The sequence below is a fragment of the Pempheris klunzingeri genome, chromosome 2 (genome assembly GCF_042242105.1).
Source record: "Pempheris klunzingeri isolate RE-2024b chromosome 2, fPemKlu1.hap1, whole genome shotgun sequence".
NCBI lineage: Eukaryota > Metazoa > Chordata > Actinopteri > Acropomatiformes > Pempheridae > Pempheris > Pempheris klunzingeri.
In genome coordinates, this window is record NC_092013.1 from 29,697,298 (window position 1) to 29,722,924 (window position 25,627).

The 25,627-nt window shown below is 45.5% G+C and overlaps 2 protein-coding genes across 4 annotated transcripts; one reads left to right on the plus strand and one right to left on the minus strand.

The window, feature by feature from the left end:
• Window positions 1–229: 229 nt before the first annotated feature.
• On the minus strand, window positions 230–10,136 carry bin2b (bridging integrator 2b). Of its 2 annotated transcripts, XM_070851800.1 has the most exons (13): window positions 10,056–10,136; window positions 9,512–9,704; window positions 7,847–7,927; window positions 6,876–6,930; window positions 6,346–6,440; window positions 4,845–4,940; window positions 4,613–4,720; window positions 4,442–4,527; window positions 4,091–4,166; window positions 3,920–4,002; window positions 2,675–3,353; window positions 1,869–1,961; window positions 230–760 (listed from the first exon to the last, which is right to left on the minus strand). In XM_070851800.1, the coding sequence occupies exons 2-13, from the start codon at window positions 9,602–9,604 to the stop codon at window positions 647–649; spliced, it is 1,659 nt and encodes a 552-aa protein (XP_070707901.1). In that variant the 5' UTR covers window positions 9,605–9,704; window positions 10,056–10,136; the 3' UTR covers window positions 230–646. The 2 variants fall into 2 exon arrangements, with proteins under 2 accessions (XP_070707901.1, XP_070707910.1); XM_070851809.1 differs by lacking the exon at window positions 10,056–10,136 and having other exon boundaries at window positions 230–757; window positions 9,512–9,872.
• A 2,191-nt stretch (window positions 10,137–12,327) lies between these two features.
• On the plus strand, window positions 12,328–25,003 carry txnrd3 (thioredoxin reductase 3). 2 transcript variants are annotated; one of them, XM_070838144.1, is made up of 16 exons: window positions 12,328–12,694; window positions 13,338–13,398; window positions 14,718–14,827; window positions 16,285–16,392; window positions 16,573–16,645; window positions 16,733–16,915; window positions 17,023–17,165; window positions 17,658–17,773; window positions 18,357–18,582; window positions 18,693–18,785; window positions 19,682–19,758; window positions 20,713–20,869; window positions 21,972–22,079; window positions 22,546–22,641; window positions 22,760–22,894; window positions 23,791–25,003. In XM_070838144.1, exons 1-16 carry the CDS (start codon window positions 12,578–12,580, stop codon window positions 23,851–23,853), a joined length of 1,866 nt encoding a protein of 621 aa, XP_070694245.1. In that variant the 5' UTR covers window positions 12,328–12,577; the 3' UTR covers window positions 23,854–25,003. The 2 variants fall into 2 exon arrangements, with proteins under 2 accessions (XP_070694245.1, XP_070694253.1); XM_070838152.1 differs by having other exon boundaries at window positions 16,733–16,852.
• The last annotated feature ends 624 nt before the right edge of the window (window positions 25,004–25,627 follow it).

Sequence of the window (25,627 nt, forward strand, 5' to 3'; positions counted from 1 at the left end):
TCACATTCCTCTCTGGTGAATCATTGTATTCCCCTCCAGGTCTCAGACGGTTTATCTGCAGTCTTGCTGCAACAATTTCCTTTATTTACAAACTGCAAATCAAACTTATTGCCTGTTATCAGCTTCTCTTAGGCTGAAAATTCCCAGATCAGCAGAATAAATGGAAGTCAAATCTGCAGAATTTCATACCACAACATCCGTTTTTCTGTTATTTACAACTTTATTCGGACATTTTATACAAGATCATATCATTATAAAGATTCACAGTTTCACAGAAAGTTAAAATTTAAAAATACAAAAAGAGGAAAAATACTGTAACATTTAACAATCCAAAGGTCTCTTACAAAACGCTCTGAAGCTCAGTCACTTTTGTTCCACAAGTTGCAAAATCGATGCATGTGAGCAACCACGTGTTTGTTTGTCACGTCATCTGTTTGTACAGCCTCAGCACCCAAAGCATATGGGTTCACTCCCTGTGTGTGTGTGTGTGTGTGTGTGTGTGTGTGAGAGTGTGTGAGAGTGTGTGTGAGTGTGTGTGTGTGTGTGTGTGTGTGTGTGTGTGTGAGTGTGTGTGAGTGTGTGTGAGTGTGTGTGTGTGTGTGGGGGAGTGAGTCACCAATGCTCGGTGGAAGAAGAGACTGTTGCCTCACTCTGCCTGAACAGGCCGGATGAGTTTTTCCGAGAAGATCCCAGAGTGGTTTTGTAGATCCCTGTGCTGGTGCCAGCTCTCCTCCCTGATCCCCTTCACCAGGCCTTCCTGCTGCGCGAGAGACACACACACACACACACACAAAAATCTTGAGTTGAATTCACAAAGTGTCCCCTGTCACCAGGTCCTGAATGAGTTGAGCTGATTTCATGAACTAACTTATGTGTCCGCAGGTCACTGACAGGTGATTGGTCCGTGTCAGGGAATGTGAAATAAAGGAGGGACTAGACTGAATTAGATTAGAAAATATTCAATAAGTCAAATTAAACTCAAGTTAAATGTAAAAATTTAAATTAAAATAAAAAAGTAAGCAATTCAAATACATTTTATTAAATTGACATAATTTAGATTAAATTCAAAATTGTAATTAAATTTAAAAAAATGAAATATTCAATCAAAAAAATAAATAAAATTATATTAAACCTTTAAATAACATTAAATTAGAAAATAATAAATAACACTAATTAAGAATAAAATCATATTAAAGTGTCATAGATGAAACAGAGTTCATTACTTTTGTGACATATATTCAAAAGCATTTCATTTGGTGACTGTGCACTCATAGATCTGTCAAAAGAAAAGCACCTGCAGAGCACATTTGAGGTTTGAGGACTAATTCTCACAGACAGCAGAGATATTCCCCGTTCAGCAGCGCTGAAGTGCTACCAGACTGTTCAGACCTGCTGATTGGATCCTTATTAAACTCACCGACAGTCAAAATGTGCTTTTACAAACTCATGGTATCATGTTTCCTAAACAGGAGGAGGCCTGCAGGACACCACAGGACTGACTGAGAGCAGCTCTGACTGACCCAAAGCCTTTGGATGCTCTGTGAAAGCAGCCCCCTAATGCTAGCAGAGAGTTTTTAATTTAGACATTTGAAACATTTCCTGCTGTCAGACTCCATTTTGTCTGAAGTGGAAATATGTCAGTGTGCCGTTTGTTTGGCCAGAAAAATTAGAACTCCTCACTCAACGAGGAAAAGAGCACGGACATGTGATGAAAAGATCATCAGCAGCAGGACGCACACATGGAAAACTCAAATCCACCCCACACTGTGGTCTAAAGAACACATCCAGGTTCAGACAGCAAAGACTTGAGAGGACATGCGTCACGTTGGATCTCTGAGGGGCCACAGGAAGTGAGCTCACACACTCACCTCCTGAGGGTCGGCGAGGACCAGGATCAGGTCTCCCTGGTCGAACTGGAGCAGGCCTTCTTCAGACGCTGCATGGCTCTCTAACGCCACCCCCTGGTGTAAAACACAGGTCACAACTATGAGGGGATATATATACATATATATATATATATATATATATATATATATATATATATATATATATATATATATATATATTTTTTGTTTGTGCTGCTCACAGATCTGAAAAATGACACTTAAATGTCCAACAGTAGTTTTTAAAAATGCAACCATAAAGGACATTTTATTCACCTCCTAGGTGTTGGAGTGAGAGTGGAAATCTCAGACAGATATTTTATAAGCTCGACATACTAAACTATGACTGAACCTTTAAATTTACTTGAAAAACTCAGATGGCACTATGGGTGGGAGAGCATAAATACAGCTTCTTCACTAAAGCAGAGGTGAAATGAGTGATCAGTAGCAGTACATCAAAAGACTAGCGTACTTGTATTTATCATGAGTTATAGTTTGTTTGCTTTTGTGTTTTATTGTTCGAATGGTCGATAAACTGCTTTTAACAGCATATGAGTAAACTGAAATCACACACACACACAGTATGTAGGTATGTGAACTAGTTTTAGTCAGTCTGTTAAAGTGAGACTAGCTAACTTCTAAAATACACGTCTGACAAATGAAAAGTTAAACATTAGCAGTAAAAACACATTTTACACTAACAAACAAACTAATTTCCAGCCTCACTGAGTCAATCTTGTCATCTGAAAGAGTAAACGAACCAACATCCTCCTTTAATCCCAGCTGTGTACCTTGTACAGGAAGCCTGGTGGGTTGGATGAAGTGGACTCAGCTCCTGAGTCGCCGTCTTGTGTCTCCTCCTGCTCCTCCTCTGCGTGTGAGTGGGGGGGTCCGTCTACGGAGCGGCGGAAGGAGCGGCGAGGGGCCGGAACGGGTGCAGGCTTGTTCTCTGCCTCCTCTGACGGTGGATCACTCACCTTCTCCTGCTCTGGACTCTGTGGGGCATCACTGTCTGCAGAGTCAGAGGGATTGGACACTTCCTGACCCGCAGCCTCTGACTTTGCTACTCCCACCCCGGAGTCGTCCGAATGGCTTGCAGCAAGTTCTGCCTCTTCCTCCGCCTCCGCTGCCTCCTCCACCTCCTCCACCTCCTCCACCTCCTCCACACTCCCTGAGCTCCTGTCGCTGCTCTCATTGCCGCACACCGACTGCCTCTTGGGTGTGTTGGTGCCGCTGGAGCTGAGGTCAGAGTCTGACGAGTTGACGTCTTTGGATGAGACGCTGCTTTCTTCTGGTAGGCTGGTGTCCTCAGAGATACTCTGAGTCTGTAGGGCGGGGGGAGAGGGAGTGCCGTTTTTTTCATTTTCGGCAGGAGAATGGATGGAGACGTGGTCGGCGGGGAAAGCTGTATTGCAGGGGATGGGATTGGAGATGACCAGGGACTTTCTCTTCTTGGACTTGGCTGATGTGCTATTTGAGGACGAAGTACATTTGTTATTTTTGAACTTGGATTCAGCGTTTTGTACAGTCTGCCTTTATTAGGACTCCAGCTTTTGGCAATGCTGAGCGCCTCATGTTTTTCTGATGCATGTGCCTTGTGTTTTGCAGGATGCCATGAATGCCTGAAGAAGACTGTAAACTAGAGACTGAGAGCAGAAACTCATGAGGAAAAGGTTCACAGAGCTGATAAATCAGGAGAGAAGTCGCCTCATTTTCTCATTGACTTCTATCCAATCAGACTTCTGTTTGGAGCCAGAAGCTATGTCCACTTCTTTTCTTCTATATTATATTCTTTTTTCTTTTATACAGTTTGAGGAATTTACCTCAGAATCAGTGCGGCAAGTTACCAAGCTAACAACATCACTAATCAGGTGACAGGTCGTCATAACTACACTAACAAAAGTATGTCACTATGAACATAAGGTGCGTATATAGCTAGCTAATCGCTTGTGTGTGTAGGTGTGTGTTATTTGTAAACCAGGTAAGACCTCCTTGTTGGGAGCACTAACCACAGATGAGGAAGCACAGTGCCTCACCTGTTCAGACCCTTGATGATGAAAGCTTTTCCCGAGTGTTGAGTCTCCAGCTTCTTCATCACATTGTACAGCTCACGGTTCAGCTGTAACACAAACACCATGCCTTTAAATAACGCCTCACAGTAATGATGCAGGGAGTGAGTAAATAAAGAGATCTGTGTCATATCTTACCACGCTCATTTCCTTGTAGAAGACGTCTCTCAGGTTGGATATGTTTTGGAACACCGTCACATAACAGCCTATCCGGCTACAGAGACAGAGACGACTCACAGTTTGTCTTTCACTTCATCCACATCACCATCTTCTTCAGTTCAGCTGATATGTTACAGTCCACACTCTGCCTGGACTAAATCTGTCTGAGCCAAAGGTTTGTTTTTCTCCCCAAAGTGCTAACGCTAATAATTTGCAACCTTTTGCTCAGATTAATGACACACAGACGACTAACCTGCTGATTCACACACAGATATTCTATTTGTACTTATCGTGATCCAAAAGTCCACAGTGAAGGACGGCCAGCCATACCTCTGATGGAGAACAGGCAGCTCTTCCCTCAGCTCGTTATTTATTTCTTCAAAGACATTCTGGGCTTTGTTGAACTCCTCCTCAGCCTGTTCAAGAGGATTTGAAAGCAGATCTTTAAGAACTTACAGTCCAAACCGGCTCTTACTGTACGTGCTGTAACACTCATTCTACCTTTGATATTTTGGCTTCATCCTTTTTCTTGGCGCTCTGCAGCGCTTCCAGGTGGTGTCGCGCTGAGTCGTAGTCCACCAGCTTGCGACCGCGTTTTGCCACTCGTTCCTGAAACACAGAGCAGAGTTCACCAGTGAGCGGATGGACGATCCCTGGTGATATCTAAGAGACCCGAAAGCCATTCGAGTGCAGCTCAGCAGGAAGTGATCCAAGTGGAGAAGCATCAGGTTACCTTGACCTCAGGGAACTGGCTCGTATAGTTCTCCATGGTGCGAACAATCTGGTCACTTAGTTTCTCCTCGTAATCGTTCCACAACAAGTCTTCACTCTAAGAGAAACAGTTGTAACACATCAATGCAGCTGCCAAGATACTAGACGAGAAGGATACGAGCACTGTTGCACAATATGAAAAGCTTGACTCACTTAAACGAACAATGTGGAGCAACTTCATTAAAGCTAGTGTTGTTAGCAGTCCTTTATCATTAAATAGTAAGAAAGAAAATCTTTGGGGAAATATCAGAAATGCTCCTTTTTGTCTCAGTCGGCTGGAGGGGAGTGTCCCAATCTGTTTCCAGCAGGGGAACAAGACACAGTAAACAAACTTGCTCTGTAGTCAACATCTGATGTGACGCAGTGTGCTGGTAGTGGTGCTGAAAGGTTAAAGGACCACTCCAGCATCTATCCAGACCCCAAGGGACATCTGCAGGTATGTTCATTTGGCCTGCAGACTGACGTTAGCAGAACACTTTTTAACTGTTTGTTTAGTTTCTTGTTAGGGTTAGGGTCATCTAGCTGAGGTGCAGGATGAGATGTGGTCATGTTTGTCAGCTAGGTAACGAGGGGACTTTAGCAGGAGTCTGGGTCTTGTGTTGTGCAGCAGACTGTTGTCTGGTTCAGCTGTAATAGAACATGGGCATGGTAACGTGGGCATGATAACGTGGACATGGTAACGTGGGCATGATAACGTGGGCATGATAACGTGGGCATGATAACGTGGGCATGATAACATGGGCATGATAACATGGGCATGATTTGCCAGGCAGAAGTGTGTTTAGCTTGTTGTGGAGTTTTGCCCCCAAACAGTAAAACAACACAGATGCTGACAGCTTGACACTGGTTTAAAGTTATAATCTCAAAGATTTTCATTTAAATAAATGTAAATTTGAGTAAAAGTCACGATGCATCGTCGAATGATTTAACACGATGGTGACTGAGCCTATGAACCACTGACGAAAGCTTTGCATTTGTAGAACTATGAATTCCATCTGTGGCAAAATTACCAGGAAAAATTACAAGCCACAAACAGTGAGACGTTTTCCGTCACCCAGTGGTTGGTCTGGCAGGTCTCTGCACGCATTGTGAGCAAACGGTTACGATGGCCCAACAAACAAAAGAAGACTGATGAGTACAGATGATGAAATCTAAGAAACAAATCTGATGTTCAGATGAAGGCAAACAGTGAAGACCATCGCTGAGGTCACTCTTTGGATCTCTGGATCAGTGAGCTCCACAAACACATCTACAAACACCACTTATCGCCGTAGGAGCCGTCAAACAGAACAAAACAGAGCTCTTTGAGACTCTTCCTTTAACTTCAGCTGCACATACTGTATATGCCTGTTGGTGAAATTAAACATTTATTTTCCTGCTTAAATGGAAGTGATTTTATCCACTGATCTGGTTTCCAGACTGCAGTCTGAGCAAACGTTCATATAAACACATCATTGACATACATCCGTAATGACAGCGAGGTCCTCCACTCCATTCCAGTCCGGTTCGTAGATGTCTCGCAGCGTCTGGGACAGCCGCTTGGACGTCTCGTGCACGGCTGTGGAAAGGAGAAAGGAAAAAACAAATCTTAGAATGTAATCATGACTCCATGAGGATCGACTTATCATCCAGCATCAGCAGGGCAGCACATTGTGCCGACATTGTTTTTAGGGTTTGTGGCACTGCTGCTACACCCACACCAAGAAGGTCAGAACAACAGTGGTTTCCTGACCGGAGCTCACAGTGCAGCAGCAATAGCTGACAACACAAGAACCCAACGGCTTCACACACATGAATCATACATGCGATGCTGCGTTTGCTCTTTTCACTGCAGGCTTTTATTTATTCTTGTACAACATGGCAACGCAGACTGAATTGCAAAAGTCCACACAGAATCCAAGAATAGAAAAAATTCACTTCCCTAAAACTCTCCGGAGCAAAGAGAGTAATTCTGTTAACACTGTTGTGTTCCTACACATGCTTCAAAACCTACCTTTCACTGCTGTGTAGTAGGCTTTGACGTCCTTAAACAGCCTGTTCCCATCGCTCTGTGTGCAGAAGTACAAGGTAGAGGTTACATTCAGTGGCACCGTATCTCTGTGGCCGATCTGAGCCTCTTATGCTTCATCATTATGAAGGCAGCGTTTCTGTTGGACTGCCTTCTTTTGCAGAATAACTTTTTCTGCAAGTCCAAACTGCATGTAATCCACAAAACCTGACCGTCTGAACGCAAGGTCGGGTTTAAAGTAAGCAGCAATCACAACACTTGATGTGGTGATGGTGAAGTGAAAGCGTCCACTTCCTTCCTGTTTGCTCCTCATCAGTTTCCCTCCAATATGTACTGTTGTTTTTGTGTTTAACACCGAATGAGCTTTGAGCAGCTTAGAAATTAACCTTTAACTTTTGTTCGACAGCAGTTTGTGGCCACGAGTGAGTGTAGAGAAGAGGCATGTAGTGAGTGTACTGATCCAGAAACGTCTTCCCAATAAAAAGAATATCTATTTGTTCTTTGCTAACATTTTTGTGTTAGTTTTACACAGAGTAAAGGGGGGGGGGGGTTACTGCTTTTAGATTAGATTATCTGCTTTTAAATCTTTTCAAAGACTTAATCTTGGTCCTAATACATATTATGAGTTCATTAGCATGTGAGTAACCCCCAAAAACTGATACCTCATTTCTTCCAGTATCATGTTCAATGCTTGCATATGGAGATCTGGAGGAGACGAAACAAGCTGTACTTTTGCAGAATGGATAAGAAAATGAGAGGGAGCTGCATCTAGTTTCAAGTATTTCCTGTTTTCAAGGCCGAGCTGATTGTCTGAACTTGTGGGTTGGCATCGCAACTCTGTTCTGTTTTGTTTTTAGAGCAGCAGATTTATGGTGGAGCCGTTTTAACGTCCATGCCCTTTAAAGGACTACCATGTAGAGACGTTCTCAGGACCAACAGGTTATATGTCCATCTACCTGTTGTTTGTTGAGGCTCTGGAAACATTGCTCAAACTGCTCGTCCTTGGTCTCCACGGTTTTTCCCAGTTTTTGAAGGACCTGTAACGACAGTCAGAGTTTCAGCATTAGATTAGATGAAGGTTCTGGTATTAATGAGTAGTGGAGGTAGATCAGTTAAAGGGGAACTCCGTCAATTTTCAATCAATCAAAGTGTGTTTCCAAGTGTATGGGAGTACTGCTGCAGGTGTGGAAAAGTTGTAGAACACATTTAGTGTCCAGAGGGAGCTGATGAATGAAAGTGTGTCCTAATGTGGAGGACAGATGACAGGTTATAAATCATGTGTATTATTTATGTCTGTTAACGGTGTTTACTTGTGTTTAATGTTTTATCTTCAGACTATCCACAGGCCATAATCTTTGTAGCTGCAACCTCCTTGCTAGCTCAGGCTTTGTGCAGCGCATTGTCCATCCATCTGGAGGGAAATGTGCTGTATATCTAAGTTTATCTTGCTCGCTGTTGTTGTAAATGTCAGCCAATAAGAAAGAAGAAACTGAGGTGCAGAAACGCCAAACAAGATTTCAGGTCGTTTCTGCGCTGCGACGTCTCGTTACTTATTGGTCGACATAGACTCCATTAAAGCTCATGTTGGGATGCATGAGCCCAGCTGACTTAGTAGTCTAGCACAATTCATTACAATGGACTAACTCTCCATCTCCACGTACAGCAGCACACACTCCAGAGCCTCCCCCTAAAGACAGACATGTCACGGTGTCCTTCACACTCCACTGCTGGATGAAAGCCTCAAATGACCTTTAACTTCAGATCTGTAACAAAGTCTCTCATTATCATGACTATCCTACCGCTTCCATGATAAAAATAAAAATAAATCCCAGAATAGGTTTAGAGTACATGCACATTTGTGTAACTGCTGTTTTGAGACGGAGCAGCGAAATCAAACAAGTCAACCACAAACGAGCGAGAGAGGCTCAGTGAGTGAGAGGAAGTGCAGTCAGGAAGTGGCAGCTTTTGTGTCTGCACACAGCTGTAGAGCACCGAACAACGCTGGTGCTCAGCCTGGGAAAGTCCAACCTACTGTTTTATTAATGCACGCAGGGGCAATCATTCAAATGGAGACAGTCACAACGTGCAGGAGACAGGGCAGGGAGCATGTGCTTTATAGCCCTGTACACCGAACGCTCCCCCTTCTCTTGTGGTCAGCACCACAGCTTCTTACACCGTCATGATGAGCTCCAGCACACAGGCCTGCTTCTACCCTCTAACCTGGGAGCGTCTCTCTGAGTCACAGCTTGGCACAGAGCTAGGTAACGGGACTGTGGGCTGGGAGAGCAGCAGCAGAAATAAGCAATTATTCTTACACACTGTCTCGTTTGACGGTTTCTACTGAGGAGAACAAAAGCAGCACCAAAGCAGCCCTCTGAGGGAGCTGCTGGTCCCTGTTTGGGAGCCTTGTTGTGAATCTCAGCAGTTACTTGAGGCTGCACCCCCTCAGATGAGCCTCATATCAGTTTTACACAGAACCCCCCATAGAGTCATTCTAAAGAAAAGTCTAAAAAAAGAAGCTTCAATAAGTCTGTCTGTGGCTCACCAAGCTGCTAACAGTGCGCACCTCTGAGGTTACATCGGCCCACAGTTACTTCAGTCACTTGGTTTCCCTGGCTCACCTTCTCCTGAGCTCGATTCAGAGATTTCTGGACCCGTTTGGCGAGGAATCCGGCTCCGGCCTGGAGGTTTGGGCCCATCTTATTCTCTGCCATTGTCACTGTGTCTCTCGGTGTGTCCTCTCTGAGCGCAGTCCGCCTCCTGTCTGCTTCCTCTTCACCGAATTACTGCTTCACCGCGGCTCAGCTGCCTCCTCTATTCAAGGCGGCGGAGGTGGAGCAAGACACACACACACACACACACCCACACCCACACACACACACACACACACACACACACACACACACACACACACAAACACACACCCACACCCACACACACACACATACACACACAGGCGCGGCCTTAAACCCAGAAGTCCTTCACATCACCATCAGTCTGCTCTTGTTCAAACTTGTCAGGAGACTTTCTGCGTCCTGAGCTGTTGCGCAAACGTGGCGCACACTGCAGCCAAAGTGCGCTCCGCTCGGCCTGAGGGTGGAAAGCACCCAGACACACTCACCTGGAAACGATGGGCACAGATTGCGTTTCTATGATGATGCATACCTGATTCAGCACCGTGACGTCAACAGGTGAGCCGCCTTGTGTCATGTTGCCTCCTCAGCTGGTCGGTGATCAGTGTGCTGAGGCGGCCCCTGCTGACACGTCTGAGCAGCATGAGTGGACAGGCCACTCCTTATTCTGATGTAAAAAAAAAAAAAAAAAGATTCATTGATGGATTACTGAATGGGCCTACAGGGTCCAGGCCTCCAGGGGCCACAAAACTAACCACACAGACAAAAGAGCACAATTATGACAAAGATGCAAAACAGCCATAAAGACACAAAACAACTACAAAGACAGTAGAAATGGACTACAAACAGTGTAGCCGTGGTCTGGGTGCCCCACGGAGGCCTGGGCCTTATGTTCCTGTCCTAAAGGCCAGTAAACACAGGTGTGTGTGTGTGTGTGTGTGAACTTAGATTATTTGAATAACAAAGAGAATCCAGAGGTAAAGAGTAGTTCATGTTTCTTCCTCCCCTCATCTGCCTGATATATATACACTACTCACAAAAAGTTAGGGATATTCGGCTTTCAGGTGAAATTTCAGGATGAACCACCACCAGTACATTTCCTGCTTCAGTTAGAATTGGTATTTAAACAGTCCTCCTCATCCTGCTGTTCACATTCTGACATCATGAGACCAAGACGACACCTAACAGTTGATCAGCAGCACCTCAACACTGGAGGCTTCAAACAGGAAGTCCTCAGACGGAGGTGTTCACTGAGCTTAGAGGGTCACAGAGTGTCATCAGGAGGTTGGAACAGTGATACAGAGACTGGAAGAGTCACAGAAAGGAGAGGAGTGGACGTCCTTTGGCCACGTCCCAATTTTACGTTTACCCTCATTTACCCTCCACTGTTGTTAGATTTTCTTTCAATAAATTGTTTAAGATGAAGAAACTACCATTGCATGCTTCTACTTAAATGTCCTACTTTCATGATATAATATCACTGTAGCATTCACTTTTTACATTTTCCATGAATTTCACCTGAAAGTTGAATATCCCTAACTTTTTGTGAACCCTGTATATATATTGGACAGACATATTTCTGATACATATGTCAGCTCACCTGTTAGCCCACTATATACTATATGTACTATACCACCACACACTGTGCAGCATATCCACGTCATTGGTTCTCTCCTATCATTACTGGGGGGGCTGTTGCCATCATTCTCACTTGTTACTCCAGTTATTCCTCCCACAGTCGCTGCCTGTGGCCGGGATGCTATTTGTGTCTCCAGTTCGCTTCTGTCCTGGACTGCTCCCTGGACTCCATAGAGGAGGTGTGTGAGAGGAGGACACTAACAAAACTCAAGTCCATCATGGACAACCCCTCTCACCCTCTGCATGAGACTGTGGGGGCCCTCAGCAGCTCCCTCAGCAGCAGGCTGAGGCCCCCACCCTGCAAGAAGGAACGCTACCGCAGGTCATTTCTCCCATCAGCCAACACCAGCATCACTGGCTGATGTTAATATACTGTTTTTCCATCCATATCATTCCACTCCTTTCATACTCCTGTCCATACATAGTGTAAATATTTATTTATCATCACAACATATTTATTTACTATTGCTTATTTTTCTACTGTTGCTTCTTCACTCTTTCTGTTCTATTGTTGCTGCTGTAACATGGGAATCACTAAAGAAGTCTAAGTCTCAGTTTATTCATTATCATCCTTTGTTAATTTAACATGATGTCACTATGTCACAGAGGACTACTGGTCAGGGTGCTGCTGGGTGAGCTTGGGGGAGGACAGGGGAGGCAGACCACCTGTCCCTGTGTCCTGCAGGTGGCGCTACATGACTGACTGTGTGCTCATGGACCAACTCCGGGACCAGTGAAGGCACCGCAGGGACTACAGGGACTACAGGGACTACAGGACCGATTACACCTTTAAACCCTCCTGGTATCAATAATAAACTTTATCCGTGCTCGTCTTCGCTTCACCTCTGTCTTACTTTGGGATTAGCTGTCCTCCAGAAGCGCCTGTAGGCCCCCTTATTTCTGTTCCCCACGCCCCAGCTGCTACGAAGTCTTTATTTCTTTATTTCTTGTACCTGTGGTGAAATAGTTTGATTTGATGGGGATATTTAGCGGAAATAACAGTTTTGTGCCCGTCGGCATGTAAACAGGCAGCCCTGTGACGTGCTCTCTGTGGGTGGGTTCGTTTTGAAGCACTGCATTGACCGTGAGGGCGGAGTTCTTCCTGTTGTCAGTGGTGAGCGAGGCAATATCCGGTGAAGGCGGTGTCTCATATCGGGTGCACCCAAAGTAGAGCGAGCAGAGCTGGTGAAGACGTTTGGCGGGTCGGTAGACTATCCGCTGACTGCAGAGGGAGCGACCCCGCGGGACAGCTGCTTTCTACGGCTTCCCCTTAGAGAACGGACCGAGGGACCCAGAGACGTCCGCACACATCTGTTAACAGACAGTCGGCGCCGTCTAATTAGTGGGTTTCTCCTCACTTCGTAGCCAGCCGTCTGTCGAGGCTTGCCCTGCGCAGGCAGACGGAAATACCTCAAAATGCCCCCCATCGAAAACGACACCGGGAAGAATGAGCTGAAATCTCGCATACAGCTGCTCATCGACTCCAACCAAGTGCTTGTGTTCAGCAAAAGCTACTGTCCGTTCTGCGTCAAGGTAAGGGGTTTACCTCCGGCTCGGCGGGAGGACTCTCCTCCGCCGGCCGGAAAACTTCCATCTTCTCCCGCGAACTACACCGGCTCCGTCTAATTGCTGGCGCGACCATGACCGCAGACGGCGGCTTCGGTTCGTTAGAGGCTCAAAATACAAAGTTTAGCCACCACAAGTGAGCAGAGGGTCACCAGACATCACCCGAGGCTTGGTGGAGATAAGACCGTCTGCTGTTATCAAGTGCAGTCACAGTCGTGTTAGCCGCCGGTGTTGTTCCATAAGTTAGACCGCCTCTAGTTGATGGCTAATGAAGAGCTAACCAGACCCCGGGCTGCTCTGGTGTCTGTGCCTGTGCTCTCATCTGGTGTTCTAGTGGCTAAATAAACAGGATTACAGGTTTTAATGAACCTCTAGATGATGGATGTGGACTGTTTCAGCTGTTTTGTAGTTTAAAGTGAACCAGTGTTCCTGTGGTTTAGACCTAGACTTTTCCTTATTCATTCAAATTCAATAACACAATAGAAAAAAAAGAATAAAGAAAACAACAGTATACAATAAGCAATGGTAAATAAATATATGTTGTAATGATAAATGAATATTTACACTATGGACAGTGTAACTGAGGTACTTTTCCTGTGTGTGTTTGCAGGTGAAAGACTTGTTCAAAGAGCTGAAAGTGGACTGTAATGTGGTGGAGTTGGATCTCATCGGTAAGGAGGCTTTACACCACGAGGACACTTAAGAAAACCCCTGCAGCCTGGTACATTGGTGCCACTTTACTTCAGCCCAACATTAAGCAGTGCGTGCACATTATCTAAAAAGATCAGATCAGATCAGACGTAAGCCGTGAGAGGAGGCTGCTGGATAACCACAGAGTAAATGGCCATGTTGTGAAACACAGCCGTGATGGTATAAGACATGTCTTCATGGGAGAAGTTGTAGTTGTTGACAAATACTAGATTATGTAGTCATGTACAGATGTCCTCACATCTGCTGCCTGGTCGGTATAAACGTATACAGCAGTGATATAGCGTGCTGCCCCAGAGGGTGCTGTGGTCTCCCTCTGCAGCAGCACTGAACCTGCTGAGTCACTGGCTGAAGATATCTTGGCCTCGTGCCATATCTCAGTCCCAGTAAACCCATCCTCTCTGCTCTGTTTCACCCAGTCTCAGCTGTATGATAAAGATGGTATGAAAGGACGTTGATGTTTAATTAACGGCTGATGAGCTTAATCACCGTCAAGAATATCAGGATAGAAAACTGTGCTCCAGCTAAGGACGGTGCTCCTCTTACATGTTGGGCCCCTCACTTCACTTCAGACTGGCGAGCCGCTGAAGCGAAGAGAAACCCAGACCGCACATGACGTGAAGGTTTAAGTTCACAACAGTCAGATGCTGTGAGGTAAAGAGCTGTCTTTTCCGCCGAGGCAGAAAGGAGAAGTAAATGCTAATGTAGTGCAGGGTTGGGTAGTCACAGATAACATTCAACCAGGACTAGGTATTCAGATTACAAAAACAAGTCCGCCCAGATGCCATTTGATTACTGATGCATTGTCAAGGATTACAGTTTTGATGTTGACCATCCTGTGGGCACCACCATCCTTCCTGACACAGCTGATGAAACTTTACGCTCAGGTCATTACAACAGGTGCTAATCTAGACTGTTGCTCGGCTGGTGTCTGCTTAAGTCACATGACAGGACGCCCCATGCAAACATCCACCCGACGTCCGCTCTAAATCGATGAGAATATCAAACTGCAGGTAACCGTAGCAACAGTGTTGCTTTGTGTTAGCGGTGAGCTGTGACTGGGGAAACGGACTGAGCCGAGGGTTAAACTGACAGCAGACAAAGCTTTGAAAAACGGGCCACTATTTGAGCACAGCCGCTGTCTGAACCACGAGTTACAGAGTAAGAGGCTAGATAAAGATACCAGGCACACGCATAACAACGGTAATATTCAGAGGTGGTGCAGATATTACCATGTGAGAGACATGTATTCCATGTAAACAACATGACTCCTTGTGTCCAGAGGATGGAACCAACTACCAGGAGATGCTGCTGGAGATGACGGGACAGAAAACCGTTCCTAACGTCTTCATCAACAAGACGCATCTCGGCGGATGTGACAAGACCATGCAGGTGAGGACGGCGTGTGTGTTTCTGTCCGACCGTTGTGACGGGATCTTGTTCTGCAGCACCATCATCAGAAAGTGTGTACAAACATGCCTGTTTGGCTCAAGTGACATTTGATGCTCAACCCACTTGTTTTCTATTTGCATAAAAAGCTCTTGAAGCGTGCAGCGTGTTCTTCCCTCAGTAGGCCTTTGTCACAGCAGACAGAACAGGGAAGGAAGGGCTGTAATCAAAGACGTGCAGGTGTACCGAGGTCATGCCAGTCAGCCATGTTTTGTTTCTGAATTCAGCCGTAAAGGCTGTGAACTCTTTTCCATGACGGCAAGTTTACAACCTGGAACGTGGGACTTCACATAACCTGAACCTGTAAGAAGAACCATTAAGGTCCAGGTTCAGGTGTCTTTCCACTGGGTTTACAACTAGAAGGATTCACATGTACGCCTGTTAAGAGGCGTCAGTGAGACAAATATTGTGGTTTTGATGTAAAGCGTGCTGAGTTCAGTTTAGCTGTGGGAAAGACGAAAATGGAAAGTTAACTGGAATTTCTTTTCCATTTTCACATGGTCCCTTGTAAAGAAAGAAACCAGGACAGAAAATGTGTCATTCGCCGCTTTTCCACCAAATAAGCTCTGGTTCTTGATCCGGTTCAGGATTCTCGGTTCAATCTAACAGACCGGCTCGAGTTATCACCAGTTTTGAGCAGAGCCGTTGTAATCTAGGATGTGTCGTTAATGGAGCGCGCCGCACAGCAGTCGTACACAGTAGTAGAGAGATGGCAGATCGCATTAATCACCTGCACGCTTTTGTTCTGTTATTACAGTCATTCGTATTAATAAAACAGGTGTGAGCCAACTGTTCATGATGAGGAGGCTTCACCTCCACAGTTACTGTCATGGTTCATACTTCAGGGCAAGGAAAACTTTTTTACTTCAAGCTAAAAACCAACTTATTTCTGGCCGAAATGCTTGAAGGGTTCAGAACTGGAATGGAACCTGTTCCATACTGGTGTAAAATATGTAGCTTTTAGTGGTGGTGTCCCACTACTAAGTAGGAAAAATAGGAATCTACTGCAAATAATTTTGAAAAGTCTACCGTTACCTCAAAGCCACTGAGAAATGTAAACTTAGAGTTTGAACATACTGGGTTATGAGTCGTGTCTTCACTTTAGAGGATTATAGAATAACAGGAAGCTCGATAGTGTGAACCAGGAGGGCAAACTTAAATCATCCACTCAACCTTGACAAAGGCAAGGCAAGACAAAGGCAGCAAAACAGCAGGTATATGTTGATTTTTCACCACCGTCAGAGCAAGTCATGGACTCGTATTGACATGGTCAACACCTGTTAATAATAACAGCTGCTGCAGCTGAGAAAACATTTCAGTCTATGTTTGACATAGGTCATGAATATTGTCACCACCTGACAGAGAAGTGCTGTATTGATGACTCTTGACTCTTCTGTCAGGCTCATAAGGACGGCAGCCTGCAGCAGCTCCTGAGCGGAGAAAACGAAGCTTACGACTACGACCTGATTGTCATCGGAGGAGGGTCTGGAGGCCTGGCCTGCTCAAAGGTGACAGAATGAACTGCAGTGCACTCACAGTGTAGCCTGTCAAGGTTTTATTGTAATAGATGTCGTGCTGTTGACTGAGAATGAGAGTGAAACTAAAGCTGATGTTGTCATGCTGTAATCGGTAACCGCACATCATGGGTTATTGTGATGTTGCAGTAACATTGGCTCTGTTGACAACAGGAGGCTGCTATATTGGGGAAGAAGACCATGGTACTGGACTATGTTGTGCCGACGCCAAAGGGAACCACCTGGGGTAAGATGCTTCCACTTCAGGAGACATATGATGCAATATTTATTTGAATGTAACCTGGATGGTTACTGACCATTTCCACGTGATCAGGTCTCGGCGGGACCTGTGTGAACGTGGGCTGTATCCCCAAGAAGCTGATGCACCAGACAGCCATGTTGGGCACGGCCATGCAGGACGCTCGCAAGTTCGGCTGGGAGTTTGACGAGACAGGTGAGGGCTCAGAGCACCGGCCCCGGAGGTCGCGGAGGGGGGACATCGCACCGGCTTGCCGTGGTAAATCGGGGGCAAGCCTCGTCAATAGTCACTTGTCGTCACTAGTAGACTCCGCTGACGGGTGTCTGTCTGTCTGTCTGTCTGTCTGTCTGTCTGTCTGCACACAGTCAAACACAACTGGGAGACGATGAAGACGGCGGTGAACAACTACATCGGCTCGTTGAACTGGGGCTACAGGGTGGCACTGAGAGACAAGAGCGTCAACTACGTCAACGCCTACGCAGAGTTCATCGAGCCTCACAAAGTCAAGGTAAGTGACGGCGCTTGATATGAAGGAACCACCTGTGTGATCGGACACGCTCGGTTGGCTATTTTGGTTTCTGGTGTAGGAGACTTGACAGACAGCATTTCTTAATACTGCACTGTGCAGCTTTTTATTTTGACATAGAATGAAGTCTGTCCTCCTCACGCGATCAAGCAGCCACCCCAGATCTCGCCACTAATCTTGATAAGCTGTCTGAAATGGTGTCCAGCCTGTTGTGGCAGCCTGTTTTTTCATTTTTGTTTTGTTTGTCTTGAGCAGGCTTAGCTAATCATTTAGCCTTCCTTGTTGGCTGCATGTCAGCATTGTAGTTGTTGGCTTTCCTTGCTGTGATAACATCACTAGCTGCACGCAAACGGAAGAGGTTTGATAACATCCTGTACATCACTGCCTAAAACACTCTGCAAGATGAGTCTGTCACAACTGAGTGTCGTGGGTCTTTAGCAACACCTCACCGCTCATGTTTGTTTTCTCTGACAGGCAACAAACAAACGCGGGAAGGAGACATTTTACACAGCGGCTAAGTTTGTCTTAGCTACAGGCGAGAGGCCGCGCTACCTGGGCATCCCCGGGGACAAGGAGTACTGCATCACCAGGTGAGAGCTCAGTGCCATTTACACAATGGCTCCAACGCCACGCCCCATCCAGAGCTCTTTCTTAGAGCAGAGGGAGGTTCAGCAGCTGCCTGTGTGATCTCTGTAAACACAAACACAGCCTTTAATGATCTGGACACTTGTATCCTCTGCAGGTGGTCTTTCCCTCAGGGCATCCATTAGTCTCCCAGCTGTCTAATTGTTATGCAAGATTATCTTTAGGCGTTTGTGGTGATTATGCTGCTGTTTTGGAAACCCACAAGTGGTCTCAGGCTGCTCACATAGTCCCACAACGCCTCACGTCTCACAACCACAGCTCTGGGACGGTGGTGTGGACAGTATTTTGTGTCCTTTGGTGTTTCGTCTATCTGGGTGTGTTTGTTGTTTGCAGGATATGAGTGTGGAGAGAGGAGAGCCGCTGTGGCAGGAGGGTGTTCAGATTTAGTTTTCAAACAGCAGCAGCAGCAGCATGTGTTATACTTTGCAAATGCACCTGAAATAAACAGTCGTAGTATTATTTTTAAACTCCAAGCAGACGGACATCTGCTCTTTTTGACCTCCTGTGTCTGTCTGTGTTTGTCACCAGTGATGACCTCTTCTCATTGCCTTACTGCCCGGGAAAGACCCTGGTGATCGGGGCGTCGTACGTGGCTCTGGAGTGTGGTGGTTTCCTGGCCGGCCTGGGTCTCGACGTCACCGTCATGGTCCGGTCCATCCTGCTGAGGGGCTTCGATCAGGAAATGGCAAACCGTGCTGGAGAGCACATGGAGGAGCACGGTGTCAAGTTCCTCCGCAAGTATGTCCCCCTGAAGGTGAGTGTGAAGACTGGATTTATTGTGGCGTTTTCTCTCTCAGCCAGACATTTGACAGAAACCCAAAGTTTGCTCTTGTCCTCTGACCTTCCTGCGTCTGTGTGTGTCAGGTAGAGGAGCTGGAAGCAGGCACTCCTGGCAAGCTGAAGGTGACCGCCAAGTCCACAGAGAGCGACGAGATCATCGAGGGAGAGTACAACACTGTATGTCCTGATCGACCATTTACTGTTGTTATCGGCCGCGTCAGGGGGTCCCAAAGTGTTTGATATTACACAAATGAAACAGACACTGGCCAACCAACAGTCATTTACAAAAATATTAAAGCTCAACTCTTTATTTTGAAATTATGGTTAATTTATAATGTAAAAAAAAGAACCAACCCCTATTCAGAAGTGTGTCCCCAATAACGTCTGAATTGAATCTCATGTCAAATTTTATTTCAAAATGTCCCATCTCATGATCACACATTTTATTTAATGATCTATTTTTTCAGTTCCATGTCCTTTTCCCAGATAGCGTTGTGACCACGCTCTCAGCCTTCAGCCTGAGAAGAGATTATTCTGAAATAAAAACAGACTTTTTAAGTTAAAATTCCTAATATGAAACAAAGATGAACTCTCAGAAAACTTATTTTAATTAATTATTATGAAGACAACATTTAGAAGAATTAGTGAAATTTAATGAGTTCTCAAAGTATTGTTCATTTATTGACTTTATTAACGGGTAATTCTGTAAAATATATGCTTCTATTCATTTATTGACTCTTTGGGTGTCCATAGATTTGTTGGTTCGGTGTCACCTGGCCGAGTGTAGACGCATCTACAATATCAGTACATTTCAGATTCACATGTAATTCAATCTTTTGAGATGTTTACATGAAAAACATAATCATCAGGTTTTGGTGCCTTCGTGTTGTTGTGCCGTTAAGCCGCCACACAGGGTTGATACCAAACACTGTAAAAGTAGAAATAATCAGTTTAGATTAGCTAAGACATTTATGTGTTGCAGTCTGCAGTTGTTTTGTCTGTAGATAAAATGCCTGCAGCTTCCCTGCAGGAATAATGAGCTGATCGAAACTAAACGATTCTCTGTTCGTCAGGTGTTGATAGCAGTGGGCCGAGACGCGTGCACAGACAAGATTGGCCTGGACAAGACGGGGGTCAAAGTCAACCCCAAGTAAGTTTATTGTCTCTTGGTGTTTGTTCTCTACAGATGTCCATCCCATGACGTGGGGCGGCCTGTGCCTTTAAGACTTGTGGTACAGTCATGGTGATTCAGCAGATATCGCCGTCCCATGGCTCTCTGCAGGGGAGTGTGTGTGTGTGTGTGCTGGTGGAGGGGGGGGCGTTGTCTTGTTAGCAAGATGAGAAAGATAGAAGCAGCTTTTTGAAGTAGTAAAGTAAATTATGTAAATGTGAGAGCTTTTCACGTTGGTGTTGTTATTTTGCTTGTTGGATTAGACTCGACGTGGGCTGGTGCCTCTCACCAGTACGCTTCCTGTTGTCCCTTTCATTTCCCAGTCATAGTGTCAGAGCTGAAGTTGGATAACTACAGTCAAAGTTAAAACTGGCTAGAAAGTCATGTTTGTTTGGTATCATTTATTTATTCCAGTAGAACACGTTTAAAAAATGGGGCCTTTTCTTGCGACGTGTCCTTGAATTGTATTGTGAATGACTGAATGAATGTTTGAGGCCAGCAGGGATTAAGACGGTATGAGGCCAGCTTAAAAGAGCGCTCTGTGAGTCATGTGCCCCGGTCTTATGACCTTCGTAGTATTCAGATGAAGCAGGCACACAGTCGGGGCCACCGGGTTCGGGGGGCCATCAGCAGGTTTGCTTTGCTCTGCTGCTGTACAGTGTAGAATATAACATGGCTTATATAAATACTAGTGCACTCGTCTGGGTGTCCGTTCTGTTTCCCAACATGACCTTTGACCCACTTCTTTGGATTTCTACCTTGTTGTAAGGCCTGTTGCTTTTGTTTCGTTGGCCACATATCTGATCCAGCAGTATGCTGAACATGGAGTAAAGATGATTAGATGATCAGGATCAGCCTTTCCCCCTCCAGGAGGGCTAAGATGAATGTAATTTTACTGTTCTTCCTCACTGACCTCTGTGTTCCACCCCCCAGGAATGGAAAAATCCCAGTGAACGATGAAGAGCAGACCAACGTTCCTCACATCTACGCCATCGGAGACATTCTGGAGGGCAAGTGGGAGCTGACGCCTGTAGCCATCCAGGCTGGCAAGCTGCTGGCTCGACGCCTCTTTGGAGGCTCAAAAGTCAAGGTACACCTGCTTTTAGAGACACTTCCACCACAAGACGGCAAATTCTCAGATGTAGTCGTTGACATGTTAGACTTTAACATGTTAACAGGAAGGATGACTCTACTGCTTACTGTAAAGTAAAGATCTGATAGCTGTGAGATATATCCCAAAGGAAATAATAACACATTTCTGGGATAATATCTGAGCGAGGTAGACAGAACAGCAGTATAACTGTAGAGCTCACAATATAATTTGTTGGCAGAGTAACATTCTTGTAAGGGAAAAACTCAGCGGTGCCACTGCAGCATCAGACACACTACCACTTTTCAATCCACCTGAGGAACGAACAAACAGCCTTAATGGTGTCTGAGAATGAAAATGAAAACACCTTTGTTCTCTAACATTAGATAGCTAAGCACACAGTAGTCAGCGTTACTAACAACGCTGACTACTGTGATGAGCTGGCAATGATGCACAACAATGGTTGAATAACTCTATTAATGTTAAGTGGCTTAGCTAGTTGTGTCAGTTACTAGCTAACCTTAGTGATCGTCTTGTTGATTTAGTTTAATCCAGCCCAACATCTCTGCTCTTGTGTTTTTGGCTTCAGACATACATTCTGTAACTGAGTATATCTGCTGTAGGCTCCATCTGCACACTGTTTCAGCATGTTCCTGCCTTCTGGAAGCGTTAAGCTCTAAAATACTAAAATAAAGTGTGGCCTCAGTGAGACTACTGAAAGCACGGCAGGCACCCCCCCCACACACCTCGTTACGGTTGCTAACGTGGGATTGGACGGTGGCCGCTCTGCAGGGGCTTAGCGAAGGGTCAGTTGGCTGATTTAGTGATGATGTAGGCATGCCTCAGTAAAATAGTGTGCCTCTGCTGTGCCTTTTTATTTTAACTTTAGTTAGATTGTAGAATTAGTCTTTCTGTTGCATGAGGTGAAAATCCAAATGTAGTTGTACATCAGTAAAACAGGAAAATACAAGCAGGGTGGATACTTTAGTGTTTCTTTCTGCTGAGGTATTCAGTTTATTGGCCATATTGTTATGAAAAGGTGGAAAGAGTGTATTGTGTGACATGAGAATTTACATATTGAATGAACTGTGTGTTTGTGCAGTGTGACTACATCAACGTTCCCACCACTGTGTTCACCCCGCTGGAGTACGGCGCCTGTGGTCTGTCAGAGGAGAGAGCCACCGAGCTGTATGGACAGGACAACATCGAGGTAACACACACAAACACACACACTCTGTCATCTGAATAATTGATTAGCTATCTGGCTCACCAGACTATGAACCCTGTGACCTGCTAGAGTAAAGTGGGTCTTATAAAATGTACTCGATTAGTGAGATTATGTAATGCTGTGATACACGAGGAGAGCTGGCTAACAACATATTTGTAGTTAAAGCGGTCTCATAGTTGTCATGAAGGAGAGAGTACTGTACTTAGGTGGTAGCCCCCAGGGCTCCGACTGCACATTTGCCTTAAAGGGACCTTCTTTTATCTCTACCAGCTTCATGTTTAGCATCAGAGGAAGGTGCAGACATGGTATATTTATGTTGGCGGATGTGTCATTAGAAATCTGCTTTAAAATGCAATGAATGGGAGGAGAGCTGGTGTATGGTTTGTGTGTGACGCTGCGGCTGGTGGCTGTTCACATTGCCTTATCGTGTGTGTGTGTGTGTTTTCAGGTGTTCCACAGTCTGTTCTGGCCTCTGGAGTTCACTGTGCCCGGCAGAGACAACAACAGATGCTACGCCAAGATCATCTGCAACAAGCTGGACAATGTAGGATTATTATTTATATTATATATTAGGATTATTACCTCTCACGTCTGAGCTCGTAGCAGCCAACTCATTCCTGTGACTGTGACATGAACGTCTGTGTTGTTCCTGTACGCTGCAGGAACGAGTCATCGGCTTCCACTATCTGGGCCCAAATGCTGGCGAGGTGACGCAGGGCTTTGGCGCAGCCATAAAATGTGGCGCCACCAAGGAGCAGCTGGACGGCACCATCGGCATCCACCCCACCTGCGCTGAGGTAAGAAGTCAGCCCCCCTTTGTGTGCCAGAAGTGAACACGGTTTAGCTCTGTTAGACCCTCGGGCCCCGAGTGGACTGGTCCGGTCCACCGTCTGCACTTCTGTCAGTGAAGAGGTGACACAGATGGACTGAGTGGGCCTCAGGTCAAACTAACAGTCAGTCACCTCAGGTGGATTAATGAAAAACATGGATGAAGGAGCGACCTGCTCCACTGCAGCGGAAGAACATTTCTCTCTCGTTTGTAAAATCCAAAATGTTATTTGCAGTGACCGTAACTGTAAAAAAGGTGCGGCTCCCATATATGTAGTGAAGCATAAAGCGTTGCCTCTGACAGAGTCCTTTGCTTCCTGTTGAAATATTTCCTGCTCCCTCACTTTCTCCGTGTCTCACACACACATTTGATGAGAAAACAGAAAAAGCCCAGAGGCCACATGCAGCAGCTTTAGGTATTAACATGTCGTAGAAGAACTTTTTAATCATGGTGGTTTGAGCTTAAGCTCAAGGAATATTTAAATTTCCCTGTTTTCTGGAATAAATGCTGTGCATTCATTAGCTTAATGAATGACCTCAGCATCACACATTATGTTAATGTGTTGTGAGGATAATTGCAGCACATTAAGCCGCTCAATTGCTTCCTGTTTGATGTTTCATCTACTTGCTTTTCCATTTTGTGTGGCCTGCACGTCTTCATTTTAAAGGAGTGCCGCATGCTAATTCTTCATTTAAACAAATGGGTTTTAGTCATTTTCTGGACCTGGTTTTAACGTTCACTCACACACCATCTCATTTCGCCCAGGCAGGTTTGTTTTAATACCAGGTGGCCTTGAAGAACGTTAGGTGTGTGTGTTTCCTGTAAAAGCTGCATAACACAACCTGTGTCTGCTCCTCCTTTCAGATCTTTACCACTCTGGAGGTGACCAAGAGCTCCGGCGGAGACATCACCCAGGCTGGCTGCTGAGGTTAAACCCTGCTCGTTTAGCAGGCTGCTCTCACCTTAGCTTCTCCCGCCGACTCCCCTCCACTCAGCCCCCAGTTCACCCGTTTGCTCAGCCTCACCTCCAGACGCTCACTTTACAGGGCGGCCGTTTCTCAGGACAAACCTAACGCGGCAGCCAGCGTCTGAGTGAGTGAGAGCAGCGGTGTGGGCTGGCTGGGAGCTGGGAGGGGGGCTAAGTGTGGGAAGAGGGCAGCCTGCTGAACAGCGGGGTTACTCTGCTGGTATCTCTACCGGGCTCCACCAGCGTGTCCTTCTCAGAGGAGCACCAGCTCACACACACACTCTGCTGCTCAGCGTGTGTGTGTTTGTGTCTGGGCTGTTTGTGACGTCCTGGCCCGTAACCTGAAACATTAAGGTGGGCGAGGATCGATGTCCCTCTGCAGAAGCGCCTGATGGAGACCCAAACCCTTCGTCCAACCCCCAACGTCAAACACTTGTCATTCAGCCCGAGTGTGTGGGCCACAGACAGACAGACTGAAATCGACTTCAATACGACAGATTTAAATTGGCTCTCTGGTCCAGCTCGTGATGGAAACTTATTATTTAATCTTGTGTGTGTGTGTGTGTGTGTGTGTGTGTGTGTGTGCGCACGCACGCGTGTGTGTCTCCTCTGTTGAGCCTTCATCATTCCACACATTCCTCTCAGCAGGTCTCAGAGAAAACTGAGGTGTGTACATGTCACTGTCAGTGATTATCTTTGCTGTGTGGAAGCATCAGGGTTTTCAGCCTTAAAGAGAACTTTCTTTATCTCTACCAAAGTGTTCAGACATATCTGCAGAAAGATGGAGAGCCGGCACATGTACACGGGTCAAACCAGGCCGTGCTGCACCGCGACACTATCACATAGAGCTGAATGGAAAATACAGCCTGAATTGTACTGAATGTTGTGTTTCACAAGTTTATACTCAGTTAATTTAAAGCTTGTTTGTTGCATCTTGCTGTCGCTCTGCATTATGTGTTTGTAAAAACAGGTATATTCGACCTTCTAGAGGACAGTATTCTGGCTGCTGTCAGTGAGTGACAGTGCTCATCTGTATAAATGACCTGTTCGTTGGTGTCCAACCACTGTAGCTTACTTCTTAAGACTTAATAAAGAATGACTTCACCTTCACTTCTGTCAGATTCTTAACTTGGTGGGAACACTTGAAGCCATGAACTCAACACACTTGCAGATTAATCCTACTTTATCACTTTTCCTCAATGAGAACTTGACCCATGAGGTCATTTTCTAGTATTATTTTGTTATTGATTTTAAAAGCAGTCCTAAACTGGACAAGAGGACCAGTGCCACACCACACACCACATGTAAGACCCAACCAACAGTAAATAAATGGGCATCATGAAATAAATGATCTCAAAAGAAAATGTATGAAACGTGTAGAATAACCAATAAATAATGAAAAATTTATACAAAATATTAATTCTTCAGTCTTATTTTCATAATGTAGTTTCAAAAGGGCATTTTCCCAACAACACTACTTTTATGCCACATTTTATTTAACAATGATTTCTGTTTGCTAACCTCTAATTTGTTTCACATGCGACACTTCGGGGGGGTCACAGCGAACAGATGAGGACGTTGGTTATTTTGGGTGCTGCTCAAACGGGTTGGATCAAAATGTGGGCAGCCTATTCACATGGTCCACATCAGAGAGCCGCGGGGGGATAATAGCACCATTTCCTCTGTCTGCCTGTGTTTCTGTGGGACTATTCAGCCTCCACAAGTGCCGGTGTC